The following is an 18,144-nucleotide window of genomic DNA, read 5'->3' as shown; positions in this document are numbered from 1 at the left end:
GTCATGAACATTGGGCCTACCTTCAGAGAAATGACGACACCATTCCATTACATTTTGTCGATTCATAATGTTCCCACAAACAGAAACAATTTCTTTGTGAATATCCGCTGGTTGCCGACCTTGTGCATGAAGAAAACGTATGATGGAGCGCACTTTGCATTTGGTGAGATTCTGAATCAGCACAGCCATTTTAAACACGACCTACTCCAACCAGAAGCGACGTTCAACTGCCGAATGACCGCGAGGAGAAAGATAACGGTTCAAGGTTAACACCAGTGTTGCCAACTTGCTTGCCAAAACTCTTCTGTTCCTCTGGTGTACGGTGTATCTTTACTTTCTGAAATACCCTCGTATCTTACCCCTACCTCCTTACATTTGTCCTCTAGCCATCCCTGCTTAGCCATTTTGCACTTACTGTCGATCTCATTTTTGAGACATTTGTATTCCTTTTTGCCTGCTTCATTTACTGCATTTTTATATTTTCTTCTTTCATCAATTAAATTCAATATCTCTTGTGTTACCCAAGGATTCTACTAGCCCTCGCCCTTTTACTTACTTGATGCCCTGCTGCCTTCACTACTTCATACCTCAAAGCTATCCATTCTTCTACTACTGTATTTCTTCCCCCATTCTTGTCAATTGTTCCCTCATGCTCTCCTTGAAACACTGTACAACTTCTCGTTCAGTCAGTTTATCCAGGTCCCAGCTCCTTAAATTCCCACCTTTTTGCAGTTTTGATTGTGGTCACAGTCCACATCTGCCCCTGAAAATGTCTTACAATTTAAAACCTGGTTCCTAATCTCTGTTTTACCATTATATAATCTGATACGTTCTAGTATCTCCAGGCTTCTTCCATGTATACAACCAGAAAGTGATAATAAGCTTATTTTTAGTGCCTCTGTGGTACACTTGCCCAATTCCCCTTAAAATTTTCCAAATAGCTACAAGCCTTCTGAAGTGTTACCACATTCATTGTTTTAATCATATTCTTTTTTCTCTCTTTTCTCATTTCTATTTACTTTTAAAACAATTTTACTGTAAAGACAATATAATGAGAAGGAAAGTTGCTACTCACCATATAGTGGAGATGCTGAGTCGCAGAAAGGCACAACAATAAGACTTTCACACTTAAAAGCTTTCAGCCAATGGCCTTCGTCAACAATAGACACACATACGCACAACACACACTCATGGAGAAGCAACTCACACACATGTCTGCAGTCTCAGGTTACTGAAACCACACTGCCTGAGACTGCAGTCGTGTGTGTGAGTTGTGTTTGCATGCGCACACGGGTGTGTGTGTGTGTGTGTGTGTGTGTGTGTGTGTGTGTGTGTGTGTGTGTGTGTGTGCGTGTGTTGACGAAGGCCATTGGCCGAAAGCTTTAAGTGTGAAAGTCTTTTTGTTGTGCCTATCTGCAACTCAGCATCTCTGCTATATGGTGAGTAGCAACTTTCCTTCTCATAATATTGTTACATTCCATCCTGGATTTTCCATTGTTTGGTTGCTGTAAAGACAAGTTAATACATAAGTAAGTGACACTTGTCAAGTTAAAAAGGCACTAATCATGAAAAGAAAGGATTGATGGATTAAAATGAGAAGGGACTAATATGAGATGTTTACATTAACACTCACCTGCAGTTGCTGGTGTACTTCATCTGAAAATTCAACATCATATGTCTTCAACAGATTTATCGTTTCCTTTATAGGATCAAACATTTGGTCAGTAGTCAAACTTCGCTCTTTCACTTGATTTAAGTAGATCATGATTTTAGGAAGCACATCATAATCCACTGGTGTCAATAAGACTTTATTAGCTTCCGCAATAAAGTCTGAAAGCTCTTGGAGGCTGAAGCAAAAGCAAACAAATGTAGAACTTAATAAAAATAACGCATTCCATGAAAATAACTAACAGTCCCATCAAATTACAATGAAGAATATAAGAATAATGATTGTGGGTCAATATTAGATTTCACAAAGTAGACAAAAATCATGTACATCACAATAGTTCTTTTACTTTGCAATACGATAATGCAACTGCAATCGTCCATTTCATACGTCAGTGCCTTCGCATATTTATTAATTTACTAGTTGGTAATGACCTGCTTTGCTGAAGACATTCTGAAATGTCAGTTCAGTTTTTGTATTATATGGGAAGCAGGTAATGGGAGTGATATGCCAAATCCCAATATTTTTGCAGATGCACACAGATATAATCTGTCTGACAAACTGTCTGCCAGCAGTGACAAAGACATCATTATATGAATTGTTTCATGCTTTATAATACTTTGAGTAATTCTGTTTCACTAATAAGAATCCACCTCTCCAGAGGACACCACCTTGACAAAGCACTGTCCGTGCGGGTGGAAAGGCTTGCATATCTGCATGAAGATGAGGGCTATGCCAAAGGTAGAGGGCCTACTGCTGGAAAGGCCTCAGCTGATGGATCAGACTAAGGTTGTCCTACAATGTCCCATCTTCCCTATCCACTCCTAGTCCTTACCCAATTCCTTTTCCCAACCCAAGGTATGATGCGGATCCATGTTGAGGGGTGCATGGCACATGGGAAGATGTGTCGCAAACAGAGCCTCAGGGATACTGGGCGACCTCCCTGATTAAGTAGCCTTACACCACGCAGGGTATTCATGGTGTGGACTGTCTAGGTCACCAAATCTCATGGGACCAAGATGGACACGGCTAAAGAAAATAAATTAAAACAAACTGAGGGGCAAACTGAGACGTCAGACACCTAAATATCAGTGTCAGGACCAGTGAAGGCATTCCCACTACTGAATCATGGTCTAGACCTGAGCCAGAAGTGGGAACTGTAATGAGAAGTTGGGCCACATCAAGATTAATGCCTTGTCTGGGGTCCAGAGGAGGGAACTACTCGGGGAACAGAGACAAAAGGAAGGGAAAAAATGGCTTCCTAAAGACAAGTGGTGGGAATTAGAAGGGCTTGAACCTTAGACCCCCAAGAAAAAACTGTCTCAGGTTGAAGGGGATACGCAGACCCCCACAACATTGAAGACAAGCAGCAAGAGGATAAGGGAGGAATCTAAGATTCCCTCCTCCCTGAATAAGCAAGCCCAGAAAAAATCAAGGCAAGAAATAGGGAAACAGACCTATAGTACTGCAGTCTCGGCTTTTAAGATGGCAGTTATCCAAGAAGGCTATCCACAGGTAGCCATCACTTCACAGCAGGAGGAACTCATACAGATGACCCTCTTTGAAAAGATTAGTGGGGGGGGGGGGGGAAGACACTTGTCCAGGACCGAACTTCAGGAGGGTTTACCTAGATCATGGTGCCCTCATTTTTGTCTGTGAGAGGGTGAACACAGTGGAATGGCGTAAAGACAAGGTGCCCATGACATCCCCATGGGAAGATGCAAAGCTGCAGGTCAAGATGCCAGTGGAGCTTCTTAAGACTGGAAAGGTATCAATATGTGTACCAAAGATCCTTAAGGATGTCTCCCCTAAGACTTGTTCAAGAAGATAGGGGTCCAGAACCCAAAAGTCTCAACAGAAGACTGGAGAGTGATCAACCAGAAGATTGTACTGGAAGGACGAACCCTGGTCGTGGAGGTTGGAGAGAAGTCCCTGAAAGCGATATGAGAGCAAGGCCTGAAATTGTTTTTAGGGTTCTTGCAGGTCACCGTCAGGGTTATCGAAGACCTCAAAGACAATGACGGCAGCAAGACAGAGACTGGAGATGCTGCAGAATAATCTGCAGCACAGTAAAGGGGCCTCTGCTGCCCTGAGCCACTGCCTGGGGAGGCAGGAAGTGGATGGGGTCCTGATACAAGAACCCTTCATATATAAAGGGGGCGTATCGGGCCTCGGTGGCACTGGAAGTAAGCTGATGTATGCTAGAAATCTAAGTAACTCCAGAACAAGCATCTATGTAGGAAATGGAATTTCTTTCATGCTAATGGTGGATTTCTGCTCTAGGGACCTAGTGACCATCAGAATGCAGCAATGTGAGGAAGTATCGTGACGGAAATTGTTTTGCCCTCAGCATACTTTCCTTACGAAGACGGCTCTTCTCCTGCTTTAGAGGTGGGGAGACTGGTAGAAGCTTGCCATTAGCAAGGTGACCAACTTTTGGTGGGATGTGATGCCAATGCCCACAACCTAGTATAGGGCAGCGAGGACACCAACAGTAGAGGTGAGTACCTTCTTGAATTTCTTCTAGCTAACATCTTGGAAGTCCTGAATTGGGGCAATGAACTTGCATTCAGGAATAGCAGAAAGGAAGAAGTAACTGACATAACTTTTGGTTCCATAATGATGGGCAGCTAAGTCAAACAATGGCATGTGGCGTTAGAGCCATCCTCATCAGACCACATGTACATTAAACTGAAGGTTGAAATGGGAATCAGACAGACCATGACCTATCGGAATCCCAGGAAAACAGACTGGGAGACATATAGGAAGGACCTTGACTTAAGCTTATTCAAAATTAAAACCTCGATAAGGAATCCAGTAGTGTTTGAGGAAGTAGCAGCCATAGTGCCATAGTGCCATAGTGATCTTATCTCAGGACAACTGCACAATAACCAAGAAGTGCACAAATAGGAGTGTGCTTTGGTGGAATAACAACTTGGAAACACAAAGAAAACAGGTATGAAGACTGTTTAACCTTGCGAGACATAAGTGACAATTGACAAAATATTATGAGGCCCTTGTCAACTATAACTTTGTAATTAGACAAGCAATGGAGGCATCCTGGAAGGCATTCTGTGAGGAAGTGGAGAGCATGGCTGCTCAGGCCAGACTTCATAGAATCCTCACTAGAGTACCAACCAATCCAGGAGGTACGTTGAGGAAGGAGGATGGGGAATAAACAAAGACAGCACATGAGATACTGAAACTGCTCCTCAAAACTCACGTTCCTCAATATGCTCTGCCGGACAACACAGACCGGAATTGATCTCGGAGAGACAATGGTTCTCAGGTACTCGAAGAGAGAACTGGGAATCCGCCAAGGAGTGTGTGGACTTCAATAAAATCCAATGGGCATTGGGAACATACCAACTGTTCAAGTCACCTGGCCCAGATGCAATCTTTCTGGCTCTCCTGGAACAGACAGGAGAGAATCTCATAAGAGTGCTATGCATATTATTCAGGGTTTGTCTAGCAGTAGGAATCATTCCCAGTGCTTGGAGGGTAGTGAAGGTTGTCTTAATTTCAAAGCCAGGGAGAACTGATCATACCTAGGCCAAGGATATGAGACAAATAAAACAGTCTGTCCTCCTCCATTCTCAAAACATTGGAAAAACTGGTTAATGTATTTATTGAGGAGAGGAGGCCCCTCTACATTCAAACCAACACACATATCAGCCAGGTAAATCATGTGAGATAGCTCTCCATCAACTCATTGGGAGGGTGGAGAAAGCATTTCACTTCCAAGAAATAGCCCTCTGCATCTTCCTAGATATTGAAGGGGCCTTCAGCAACACGACCTTCAATTCCAGGGTAAGGGCAGCAAAGGTGCATGACCTGTGGACCACTATATGTAGGTGGACCAGGGCCATGTTTAGTGGAAGGAAGGTAGAGGCTATTGTGATGAATGAAAAGATGGTAATTAACACCACTAGAGGTTGCCCACAAGGAGAAGTTCTGTCCCCTTTACTGTGGAATCTAGTGGTGAATGAACTCATTGAGGAACTAAATTCCAGACAATGCATTTGCCAAGGATACGCAATGACCTTGTCAGAGTAATACTTGTCAAATTTACTCACACAGTTAGAAATATGGCACAAAGAGGATTGTACATTGTGCAAGACTGGTGCATTAAACAGGATCTAAGGGTTAATCCTATGAAGACTGTTGTGGTGCCATTCACGAAGATGCATATCCAACACTCAAGTTGGAAGCTAAAGATCTTCAATCAAATTCTACCTGTGAAGCAGATAGTGAAACATCTAGTGGCAACCTCAGATGAGAAACTAACATGGGCCCCTCACACTAAGAGCATCTGCTCTGCTGGGGCATACAGACTTAAAATTAGTAAAAACTGGATCTCATAGGGATATCCACAATCACACACTAAGATAGTGAGTGAGGTAAATATAGGAATGGCTGGGGAAATGCCATTCAAATATATAATAACTCCCAACTGCTTCAACAAGTCTTACAATATAATAATTGGAAGCAGGGAGCAGTGCGAAAATACAGTTTGGCGCCGTACAGGGGACATTGTTTGGTTCACCGATGGGTCGAAATCAGACCAAGGCATTGGGGCAGGGATGTATGGGGTTCAGCCAAGACTGGAGGGCATCATCTCTTTACGAAAACTGGTCTCGGTATTCCAAGTGGGAATTATTGCAATCAGGGCATGTGTGGAGGAGAATATGCATAGGTGCTACAAGGCCTGTAGCATCTACATCTATTCAGACAGCCAGGCACCCCTGAAATCACTGCCAGCTCCTGCAATGAGATCTAAGACTGTTGCAGAATGCCACAGAGCTCTGGTGGAGATAGGGGGAAGCGATAGGGTAAACCTAGTGTCGGTCCCTGGCCACTCATGGATCTGTGGCAATGAACAAGCCCACAGATTGGCCAGGATGGGGGCAATGACTCCATTTATTGGATCAGAACCTGTCCTGACAATCACCAAGGCTATGAACAAACTACAACTATGGAACTGACTTAGGAAACAGCACGTAGAATACTGGACCAAGGTCCAAACAAAAACATGGTATGGTAATGATGCACAAGCCATGTTTTAAAAGAAACTCTGTAATCCTGGGATTGAATAGAAAAGAGATCAAACTCATGACTGCACTGATGACTGGCCATGGGAATTTCAAAAAACACCTACACACAATGGATATAATGGAAGAAGACCTTAAATGTAGGACCTGTGATGAGGGTGAAGAAACTGCATTACACCTAATCTGGAGAGCAAAAGATACAGAATCTTTGGGACAACTAGATCTGAAGAAATTGTGTCTAACAAAAAACTGGTACAGGGACTTCTTGCACTATTTAAGGGCATTGGTTGGCTTTACTAGATTTACAGGGAGCAATACCGCACAGTAAACTCAGTTTCAGTGCAGACAGTAGCGGGTTAGACCTAAGCTGTTTTAGCTGCCCTGTCAAAATCAAATCAAATCAAATCAATAAGAATCCCATTCTGAAGCAAGTCATCTTTCTCGTTGTCCAGTTTCATTTCTCATGATCCTGTGTTTTCACTCAAGACTGCATTTTCTCTCTCTCTCCTCCCTCCCTCTCTCTCTCTCTCTCTTTTGTAATTGGATTTACAAAAAATTTACTAACAAAGCAGTGGCAGGAGAAATCACATATAAAGTTATTGAAATCTGCAAGCTTTTAAGCCAGTGGTTCTTTTTCTAGCAGGAGGATTGATTGCGAGAGTTTCAAAAAGTCACTCAGAAACCCATGTAAGGGGAGTCTTATCGGACACAATGAGAAGGAAAGACTGATTGTTGGAGGCAGCAGTGAATTTCTGAAAACCTGAGAATGTAAAGGTGGACAGAAGACAAGACACAGATTATTGGCAAAATGTCATGTACAAGTTAATAATACTGCATTGTATGTGGTAGACGTGGGCAGGGGTAAGTGTGTGTGTGTGTGTGTGTGTGTGTGTGTGTGTGTGTGTGTGTGTGGTGCGTGCGTGTGGGGGGGGGGGGGGGGGGGGGTTTGGAGGGCAGAAAAAATATGCACTTTTCAGAAAATGGAAAATGAAAGATATAGAAAACTAAAAGGGGGTGAAGAAGGAGTAGTTGCTGAAGAGAAATACTGAGACCAAAGAAATTAACGTGTATTAAGTCCTGATAGGTGGTGAGAACCAAGGACATGTTATAATGCCTCTTGATAAGGAAGCTTATAACAGAATATTAAATCGCTTTTCAGACAGTAGCTTTTCAACAAATACTCATTTTCATTTTTGTAAATGATTGTCTACAGAACAGGCAACATATGCTTTCATAAATTCATTTATGGTAGAACTACAGGAACATGAAACCATTTTATAAGGCCTTATGAAGATCTTCGATTCTGTGCTAGCACCCCCTTGCGTGGGTGCAGCATATTTTAATTACAGAATATAAATGATACTATGGGAATACAGGTGAATTTTGAGAGTAGAAACATTAAATACTGTGTTTCATAAAGTCAGATATAGAAATGACTTATCAGACACTGGAGGACTTTCCAAAAACTGTGGTGTTTGCTGATTGTGTAAGTATACTGCTTACATAAATATATCAATTCCAGAGAGATTATTGGCATAGGCTAAGAACTAGTTCATAGTAAACAGCTTCAATTTTAGCTTACAAAAACTAACATTATGTATTTCCAAATTAATAAAAATTGCTTATATGTAAAAAGAGAGGGGGAGAGAGAGAGAAATGGTCATTGTATACACACACTAAATCAAGCATCATATGTGAAACTCTTGGACATACCGATGGATAATAAATTGAGATAACACTAGCACAAGGATAAGTTAATCAAAAAGCCCAGTTCTCCTTGCTTTGCTGCTATATATCTCTTCCACTGTGTTCATCTCGTACACGATAGAGTAAGTACTTTGTATACTTTCACAAAATAATATCTTATGGCTTAAATATCTTGAGCAGCGCAGCTATTGTCTAAAAAGTATTTACAAGTATTCTACAGCAGCATACTCTTAATACTGTGTGAAACCAATAAATAAACATCTTTCAGAGGCCCTTCATTCACTTTCACATTATTCTCCATATGCCCCATAATAAATGAAAGCCTCCAAGGGTGTGGAATGAATACAGTTATATACTAATTGGCAGAAGCAGCTACTACATGCTACTTCTGTAAAACCCATTAACACTGATAATCATGGAAATTAATTTTAGATAATCTTGGCTTTGTTACTGTAAAACCATGTTTCAACACATTTACTCCTTGATTTTATTCAAAGTTTATGATAAAAGTGAGTTTACAAGAAACTGTGATACTTATACCCACAATAATGGAAGCAAAAATAATTTTTATGTACCCTGTGGCTCCTTGCCCTGTACCCAGAATCTGGCTTTATATTCTGTTGCAGGTTGATGGTAGGCACCAAAATCAGGAAATAATAAATGTCCAGGTACTCAGAAACAAAGTAAGAGAATGGCTTAGTAGGGACCAGAAAAATTCGTATATTATAATAAATGCAAATAATGATTCGAATTCTGTCTCCTTATGTGGAAACACAAAAGTACCTCTTGGATGCTATTTTATAGTGAACTGTATCCAGATGAACAATTTTGTCCAAGATAATTTGAAACAACTTTACTTCTGCTTATAAATATAAAAAATTTAACACAATTTTTGGTTACTGATATTGCACAGCATCTGGCAAAGCCCAATTTGGAAATATAATGTGCGTAAGAATGCAATTACAAAATAAAAGATTCATGAACTAATAACACATCAGTGTGCTCAATGCCACAGTGCCATGTAGGATGAGTGTGGTAGAATGGTGTGTACAAAATTAATACTGCATAATGCAAATTAGGACTCGGCCATGGGACCTAACATGTTAGAACAAAGAAACTTGTTTATTTACCTGTCTGCTAAAGTCCAAAACTTGGTATATTGTGGACACTTATAATGTGACAGTTTTAGGTGGCGGGTGTTTTAACCTGTGGTTGCACCAAATATTGGTACAGGTTGGGCCTGCACTAATTCATTTATGATACAACTATTTAGCCATCCACAGCAGGCAATTGCACATCAGCCATTACCAAATACTATGTATTGCTTGCTGCTCGTTGTTTTCTTATTGTGACATGAGTGAAGGGTCCAGCATGGAGTTCGATTACAACCCTCACAGAACCAGAAGGGAACAGTGATCCCTTTGACCCTGTGTTAGTTCTGCTTTCACAGAAATGCAGAATGGATATATTTGTACCATTTATCAGTATACTTCATACATCACAGCTTTTGGGAAGTCCTTCAATGCTGATAAATCATCTTTATATTCAACTTCATGAAACACAATATTTAATGTTTCTGCTCTCAAAATTTATCTTTATTCCCACAGTATCATTTATTTAAATGACCCTAAGTTTTCAGCAGTAAAAATATACTGCACCCATGCAAGGAAATGCCATCATGGAATCGAAGGTCTTGACAGGGTCACACAAAATAGCTGCAAGTTTCTTTAATACTACCATAAAAAAATTTATCAGATCATATATTGCTTGTTCTGCAGGTTATCATTTACAAAATTGGAAATAAGTATTGGTTGAAAGGTCGTTTAATATTCTGTTATAAGCCTCCTTCTCAAAAATTTTTGAGTGTGAGAGGTCTATAATTAAAGGTCATCTGTTTATCCCCATTATGTAAATAATATTACTAGTGCATATTTCATTCTTTTAGAAAGTATCTTTGAGTCACCAAGTGATTAGAAGTTCACTTACGGGGAGTGCTATCTAATCAAAGCAAAATTTCAGCATTTTGGTTGAAATCACAGCCAGCCCTTCAGTGACCTAATGTGTTTTGTACATTTTGCATATCTCTTCAACAGTTGTGTTGGCAAAACCAATGTATACTGGTGGACTATGTAATGTCTCTCTAACTAAAATAAGTTAGCTGCATACCACAGGCCATTGTCCTTGTGTTTTCTGTCACTAACAGAATTTGCTGAATTTAATGGCCAATAACTTGAACCTAATACCATCATTCTTACACCTACTGCCATCAGGAAGTTAAAGATCATTTATCTTGAAACTTCCTGGCAGATTAAAACTGTGTGCCGGACCGAGACTCGAACTCGGGACCTCTGCCTTTTGCGGGCAAGTGCACTACCAACTGAGCTACCCAAGCACGACTCACGCCCCTTCCTCACAGCTTCAATTCTGCCAGTACCTCGTCTCCTACCTTCCAAACTTCACAGAAGCTCTCCTGCGAACCTTGCAGAACTAGCACTCCTGGAAGAAAGGATATTGCAGAGACATGGCTTTGCCACGGTCTAGGGGATGTTTCCAGAAAGTATGGAAGATAGGAGACGAGGTACTGGCAGATTTGAAGCTGTGGGGACAGGTCGTGAGTCGTGCTTCGGTAGCTCAGTTGGTAGAGCACTTGCCCGCGAAAGGCAAAGGTCCCGAGTTAGAGTCTCGGTCCTGCAAACAGTTTTAATCTGCCAGGAAGTTTCATATCAGCTCACATTCCACTGCAGAGTGAAAATCTCATTCTGGATCATTTATCTTACTGGCATTGGGTTTACTCGTTTCATGCATTGTAGTGCTCCAAATTGCCTTTGCTTTTCGTGTAATGTTGTATTTTTTGCACATAGGCATGGCTATTGCTTTTGTAACTAGGTGAAGAATTTTGAAGTTTTGGTAGGCCTGCACCTATATTTCTTAATTGGAGAGTTAAGTCCTCTACAATAAATAAAACTTGGTCTTCCCGACACAAGTGACTTTCATCTCAGTTGATTGTAAACTTTTCTCTCGGCTTCCTGTGTAATTGTTCGATAACACTTGTGAAGGAAAACCGGATACGTACACTACTGGCCATTAAAATTGCTACACCAATAAGAAATGCAGATGATAAACGGGTATTCATTGGACAAATATATTATACTATAACTGGCATGTGATTACATTTTCACGCAATTTGGGTGCATAAATCCTGAGAAATCAGTACCCAAAACAACCACTTCTGGCCGTAATAATGGCCTTGATACGCCTGGGCATTGAGTCAAACAGAGCTTGGATGGTGTGTACAGGTACAGCTGTCCATTTAGCTTCAACATGATACCACAGCTCATCATAAGTAGTGACTGGCATATTGCGATGAGCCAGTTGCTCGGCCACCATTGACCAGACATTTTCAATTGGTGAGAGATCTGGAGAATGTGCTGGCCAGGGCAGCAGTCGAATATTTTCTGTTTCCAAAAGGGCTCGTTCAGGACCTGCAACATGCGGTCATGCATTACCCTGCTGAAATGTAGGGTTTCGCAGGGATTGAGTGAAGGGTAGAGCCACGGGTCGTAACACATCTGAAATGTAACGTCCACTGTTCGATGTGCCATCAATGCGAACAAGAGGTGACCGAGGCGTGTAACCAATGGCACCCCATGAGACGTGTAACCAATGGCACCCCACGAGCTGTGTAACCAATGGCACCCCACGAGACGTGTAACCATCGCGCTGGGTGATTCGCCAGTATGGCGATGACGAATAGATGCTTCCAATGTGCGTTCACCACGATGTCACCAAACACGGATGTGACAATCATGATGCTGCAAACAGAACATGACGCTTTGCCATTCGTGCACCCAGGTTCGTCGTTGAGCACACCATCGCAGGTGCTCCAGTCTGTGATGCAGCATCAAGGGTAACCACAGCCATGGTCTCTGAGCTGATAGTCCATGCTGCTGCAAATGTCATCGAACTGTTTGTGCAGATGGTTGTTGTCTTGTAAATGTCCTCATCTGTTGACTCAGGGACCGAGACGTGGCTGCACGATCTGTTACAGCCATGTGGATAAGATGCCTGTCATCTCAACTGCTAGTGAAACGAGACCACTGGGATCCAGCACGGCATTCCATGTTACCCTCCTGAACCCACCGATTCCAGATTCTGCTAACAGTAATCGGATCTCGACCAACGTAAGCAGCAATGTCACGATACGATAAACTGCAATTGTGATAGGCTACAATCCGACCTTTATCAAAGTCGGAAACGTGGCGGTAGGCATTTCTCCTCCTTACACGAGGCATCACAACAACGTTTCACCAGGCAACACCGGTCAACTGCTGTTTGTGTTTGAGAAATTGGTTGGAAACTTTCCTCATGTCAGCATGTTGTAGGTATCGGACCGGCGCCAACCATGTGTGAATGCTCTCAAAAGCTAATCATTTGCATATCACAGCATCTTCTTCCTGTACATTAAATTTCGTGTCTGTAGCACATCATCTTCATGGTGTAGTAATTTTAATGGCCAGTAATGTAAAAGTTATAAAATAAAGCAGATTATGGCGGGCAGGAGAGAAAGTGCAGAGGCGAGATGGGGTAACTAGCGGAAAGGAGAGAAATAAAAAGAAATTAAAAGACTGGGTGTGGCAGCGAAATGACAGCTGTGTAGTGCTGGAATGTGGACAGGGAGGGAGCTGGGTGGGTGAGGCCAGTGAATAACGAAGGTTGAGGCCAGGAGGGTTACGGGAACATAGGATGTATTGCAGGGAAAGTTCCCATCTGCGCAATTCAGAAAAGCTGGTGTTAGTGGGACGGATCCATATGGCACAGGCTGTGAAGCAGTCATTGAGATGAGGGATATCATGTTTGGCAACGTACTCAGCAATAGGGTGGTCCACTTGTTTTTTGGCTGCAGTTTGCCCGTGGCCGTTCATGCACACAGAAAGCTTTTTGGTTGTCATGCCTACAAAGAATGCAGCACAGAGGTTGCAGCTTAGCTTGTAAATCACATGACTGGTTTCACAGATAGCCCTGCCTTTGATGGGATAGGTGATGTCAGTGACCGGACTGGAGTAGGTGGTGGTTGGAGGATGTCTGGGACAGGTCTTGCATCTAGGTCTATTACAGGGGTATGAGCTATGAGGTAAGCGATTGGGAGCAGGGGTTGTGTAAGGATGGACGAGTATATAGTATAGGTTCGGTGGACAGTGGAATGCCACAGTAGGGTGGGAAGGATAGTGCCCTGAATTGAGAAATGTCCTGCTCACAATCCTTCCCACCCCTCCTACAGTTGTATTCCATCATCCACCGAACCTACACAATATACTCATCCATCCTTACACAACCACTGCTCCCAATCCTTTACCTCATGGCTCATACCCCTGTAATAGACCTAGATGCAAGACCTGTCCCATACATCCTCCTACCACCACCTACTCCAGTCCGGTCACTAACATCACCTATCCCATCAAAGGTAGGGCTATCTGTGAAACCAATCATGTGATTTACAAGCTAAGCTGCAACCTCTGTGCTGCTTTCTATGTAGGCATGACAACCAACAAGCTGTCTGTCCGCATGAACGGCCACCAATGAACTGTGGCCAAAAAACAAGTGGACCACCCTGTTGCTGAACACGCTGCCAAAGATGATATCCCTCATCTCAATGACTGCTTCACAGCCTGTGCCATATGGATCCTTGTCACCAACACCAGCCTTTCTGAATTGCGCAGGTGGGAACTTCCCCTGCAATACATCCTATGTTGCCGTAACCCTCCTGGCCTCAACCTTCATTACTCACTGGCCTCACCCATCCAGCTCCCTCCCTGTTCCCATTCCAGCACTACACAGCTGTCATTTCACCACCACACCCAGTCTTTTAATTTCTTTTTATTTCTCTCCTGTCCACTACTTACCCCCTCCCGCCTCTGCACTTTCTCGCCTGCCCTCCATCTAAACTGCAACACTTCACTTCACTGTCCGCCACTCCCAACATACTATCCCCCCCCCCCCCCCCCCACCTCCCTGTCCCAGCCTCCTCCTTACCCCACCCATTTGCCACTTCCATCATGCACTGGTGCTGCTGTTCACAGTGTGGTTTCAGCTCTCTGAGACTGCAGACGTGTGTGCAAGTTGCGTTTACGTGAGTGTGTATGTGTGTGTGTGTGTGTGTGTGTGTGTGTGTGTGTGTGTGTCTAATGCTGACAAAGGCCTTAATAGCAGAAAGCTTTAATTGCGTGAATCTTTTTGTTGTGCCCATCATGACTCAGCATCTCTGCTATGTGATGAGTAGAAACTTTCCTTCTCTGGTATTGTTACATTCCTTCCTGGATTTTCTATTGTTTGATTAGTTCTAAAATATTTGTAGAAAAGAATTGTACATCTCATATATTTTGTGCTACTGGTAATCTTAGTTATTGTTTGACCAGTAGGAACAGTGTGGCTGTCAGTATTCATGATTTTGTGAAACTGCACATTTTCTTTCTTACCTAATCCTGATTGACATGTGATTTATTACTACCATTTGATAATCATGACGGTACAAGCTATTTGTCATGGGGAACTTATCTATTACATGGAAGTTAACTGGATATAGAAACAAATTGTAGATTGGTCTGCACTATGTCCTACTTTTGTTGGGGAATATTACATAAAGCCAATATTTAAGCAAGACAGCAAACATAAATTATGCAATTAAAGGCCAGTAACTACCATCTACATGTTTCTGAAATCTGTAAATAAAAAAAAATAAAAAAATAAAAAAAACAAAAAAACCATAATTATAAGAATAAACAAACAACAACAAAATATATAATACAATATCCATCCCAAAACTGATTTGAGGAAGGATGGTCAAATAAAATGGCAATAACTGGATTTATTGATTATGTTCTGAACTCAGAGGACAGTCAACATCCTGTGGCACATATACAGCTCACAAAACATTTTCATTGTGTTGCTTTTGTATAATGTTGGAATAAGAGAGTAGTGTTATGATATTAATGAGTTCTACGCAACAAATAGGAAACACTACATGGAAATCAGTCATGAAAGTGTAGGGAATTTAATGAAGCAGGTAGTAACTATTAATAATAAAGTAAGGTGCCTAATAAGATTTGTAGACTTACAAGAAAGATCAATAAGTTGTAACCACCTCAATGCTTTAATAAAAGGTGTAAAAATTCTTTTTAGGTGTCCTATTTGTGCACTTTACAACCTACTTTGGCTACAGAACTTTTTCATCAAGAAACTCTCTTGTCTTGTAAATCATGACTCTACACATAACCATGTGCTAGCAAGAGAACATTAATATCCACCTAGTGCAACTGGCATGTGGTTTCAAAATATATTGCTGAACACATTAAAATAAATGAAAGGAAGTAAAGAATTTAATGATCTCAATGTACATCAGATAGAAAAATGTATTACAGTTAGACTGACTGCTAGTAACACAACCAAATCTAAAAAAACAAATGCAAACACTTATATCTAAACTCATAGAGAGCATATACAACTGCTGTAAAACAGTAAAGCTGTCCTCAGTCAAAAGTTTGGTTTGAACATCACACTGCTTCACTTGGTATGGTGCTTATGGAAGTGGTATACCCTTGCCTTCTGCCAACCTTCTAACTAACATAGCCAGATATTTATAGGAGGACCTATAAATCAACATCTACTGCAAACCACAGTGCAATTTGTTATTTTTCATCTACACTGGTCATTGCTTGAGATCAAAAAGTAATAAGTGACAGAAAAACGCTAGGTCTGAATTCAAACTGACATGCTGGATTTGTATATGTTTATCAGACACTTATTTACTGAGCCACCAAGCCATACCTCACAATAATTGTAAAAACACTTAGCCAGAAATGTGTTCAAGGTAATACACTGAACAAATTTTCCAAGTATAAAAAGTATGACATGCTCAATATATCGAGTTTATAAAGTCAGAGCTGTTCTAACAACAAGAACACAGATAGAATGGCAGACATAACACTTTATTACATCTATAAATAACTTGAACAAGAGTACACCTGCCACAGAGTGGCTACACCACTATTCCGATAATCCTAGTCAAAATGTTAATATATAAATAAAGATGAGGCTGGCCGGGCCTGATTCTATAAGGTGTCAGCTGGCTGGTAGAGTGCACAGAGGAGGAGAGCCTGTGAATACATCCTTAAGCATTAGCCTCTCACACTTCTAGTGACTACAGACTTCAGCGACATGCCTTACAACTGTGCATCTGGATCTCAGGTGTGGAATCTGTGCAGGTCACTTCTACACCCTGCCCCTTTGGGGTTGGAGTATTGTTAATTCCTTGGGCAAAGTGTGGACAACTACAATGTGGAGACAGCATCCATGTTCATAGAGGCTTCAGAAGTGAGAAGGTAGCAACTCCTAGTTGCTGGAGACCTTAGAATACAAGCAAAAGAGGCCAGTGTGACAGTGTGACACCGTTCCTCACAAGTGACTTCTAATCAGGCTGCGGGCCTATGAGGTATCATCTCAGTTGTGTGACTGGATTCGTGATTTCCTGTCAGGAAGGTCGCAGTTCGTAGTAATAGACGGCAAATCATTGAGTAAAACTGAAGTGATATCAGGTGTTACGCAGGGAAGCGTCCTGGCACCTCTGCTGTTCCTGATCTATATAAATGACCTGGGTGTCAATCTGAGCAGTTCTCTTAGGTTGTTCGCAGATGATGCTGTAATTTACCGTCTAGTAAGGTCATCCGAAGACCAGTATCAGTTGCAATGCGATTTAGAAAAGATTGCTGTATGGTGTGGCAGGTGGCAGTTGACGCTAAATAACGAAAAGTGTGAGGTGATCCACATGAGTTCCAAAAGAAATCCATTGGAATTCGATTACTCGATAAATAGTACAATTCTCAAGGCTGTCAATTCAACTAAGTACCTGGGTGTTAAAATTACGAACAACTTCAGTTGGAAAGACCACATAGATAATATTGTGGGGAAGGCGAGCCAAAGGTTGCGTTTAATTGGCAGGACACTTAGAATATGCAACAAGTCCACTAAAGAGACAGCTTACACTACACTCGTTCGTCCTCTGTTAGAATACTGCTGCACGGTGTGGGATCCTTACCAGGTGGGATTGACGGAGGACATTGAAAGGGTGCAAAAAAGGCAGCTCGTTTTGTATTATCATGTAATAGGGGAGAGAGTGTGTCAGATATGATACACGAGTTGGGATGGAAGTCATTAAAGCAAAGATGTTTTTCGTCATGGCAAATCAATTTACGAAATTTCAGTCACCAACTTTCTCTTCTGAATGTGAAAATATTTTGTTGAGCCCAGCCTACGTGGGAAGGAATGATCATCAAAACAAAATAAGAGAAATCAGAGCTCGAACAGAAAGGTTTAGGTGTTTGTCTTTCCCGCGCGCTGTTTGGGAGTGGAATGGTAGAGAGATAGTATGATTGTGGGTCGATGAACCCTCTACCAAGCAGTTAAATGTGAATTGCAGAGTAATCATGTAGATGTAGATGTACACCACAGGCTCACCTGGAAGCATCACATCCGTGATGTGAAAGGGAGAACAATAGTATGCCTTTGCACCCTGTATCCGCTGCTAAACCCGCAGTCATCATTGCCATCGCAACACAGCATCATGCTACACCTAACTTTGGTCCGCCCACTGTTGGAGTATGCGGCTTTGGTCTGGGGGAAAGCCGCAGACGCTCACATTGTGACTCTGCAGCGGATACCAAACCAAGC

The 18,144-nt window shown here is 41.9% G+C and overlaps 1 protein-coding gene across 1 annotated transcript in view; it reads right to left on the bottom strand.

Moving 5' to 3' along the window:
* Positions 1–18,144, bottom strand: part of LOC126417102 (dynein beta chain, ciliary-like) — a 739,775-nt gene that overhangs the window by 502,970 nt on the left and 218,661 nt on the right. The window contains exon 15 of the mRNA XM_050084997.1: positions 1,634–1,847. Within this exon, the coding sequence (XP_049940954.1) occupies positions 1,634–1,847 (214 nt within the window). The remainder of the gene's footprint in view (positions 1–1,633; positions 1,848–18,144) is intronic.

The sequence above is a fragment of the Schistocerca serialis genome, chromosome 8 (genome assembly GCF_023864345.2).
Source record: "Schistocerca serialis cubense isolate TAMUIC-IGC-003099 chromosome 8, iqSchSeri2.2, whole genome shotgun sequence".
Lineage (NCBI taxonomy): Eukaryota > Metazoa > Arthropoda > Insecta > Orthoptera > Acrididae > Schistocerca > Schistocerca serialis.
This window is presented reverse-complemented; position numbering and strand designations above follow the sequence as displayed.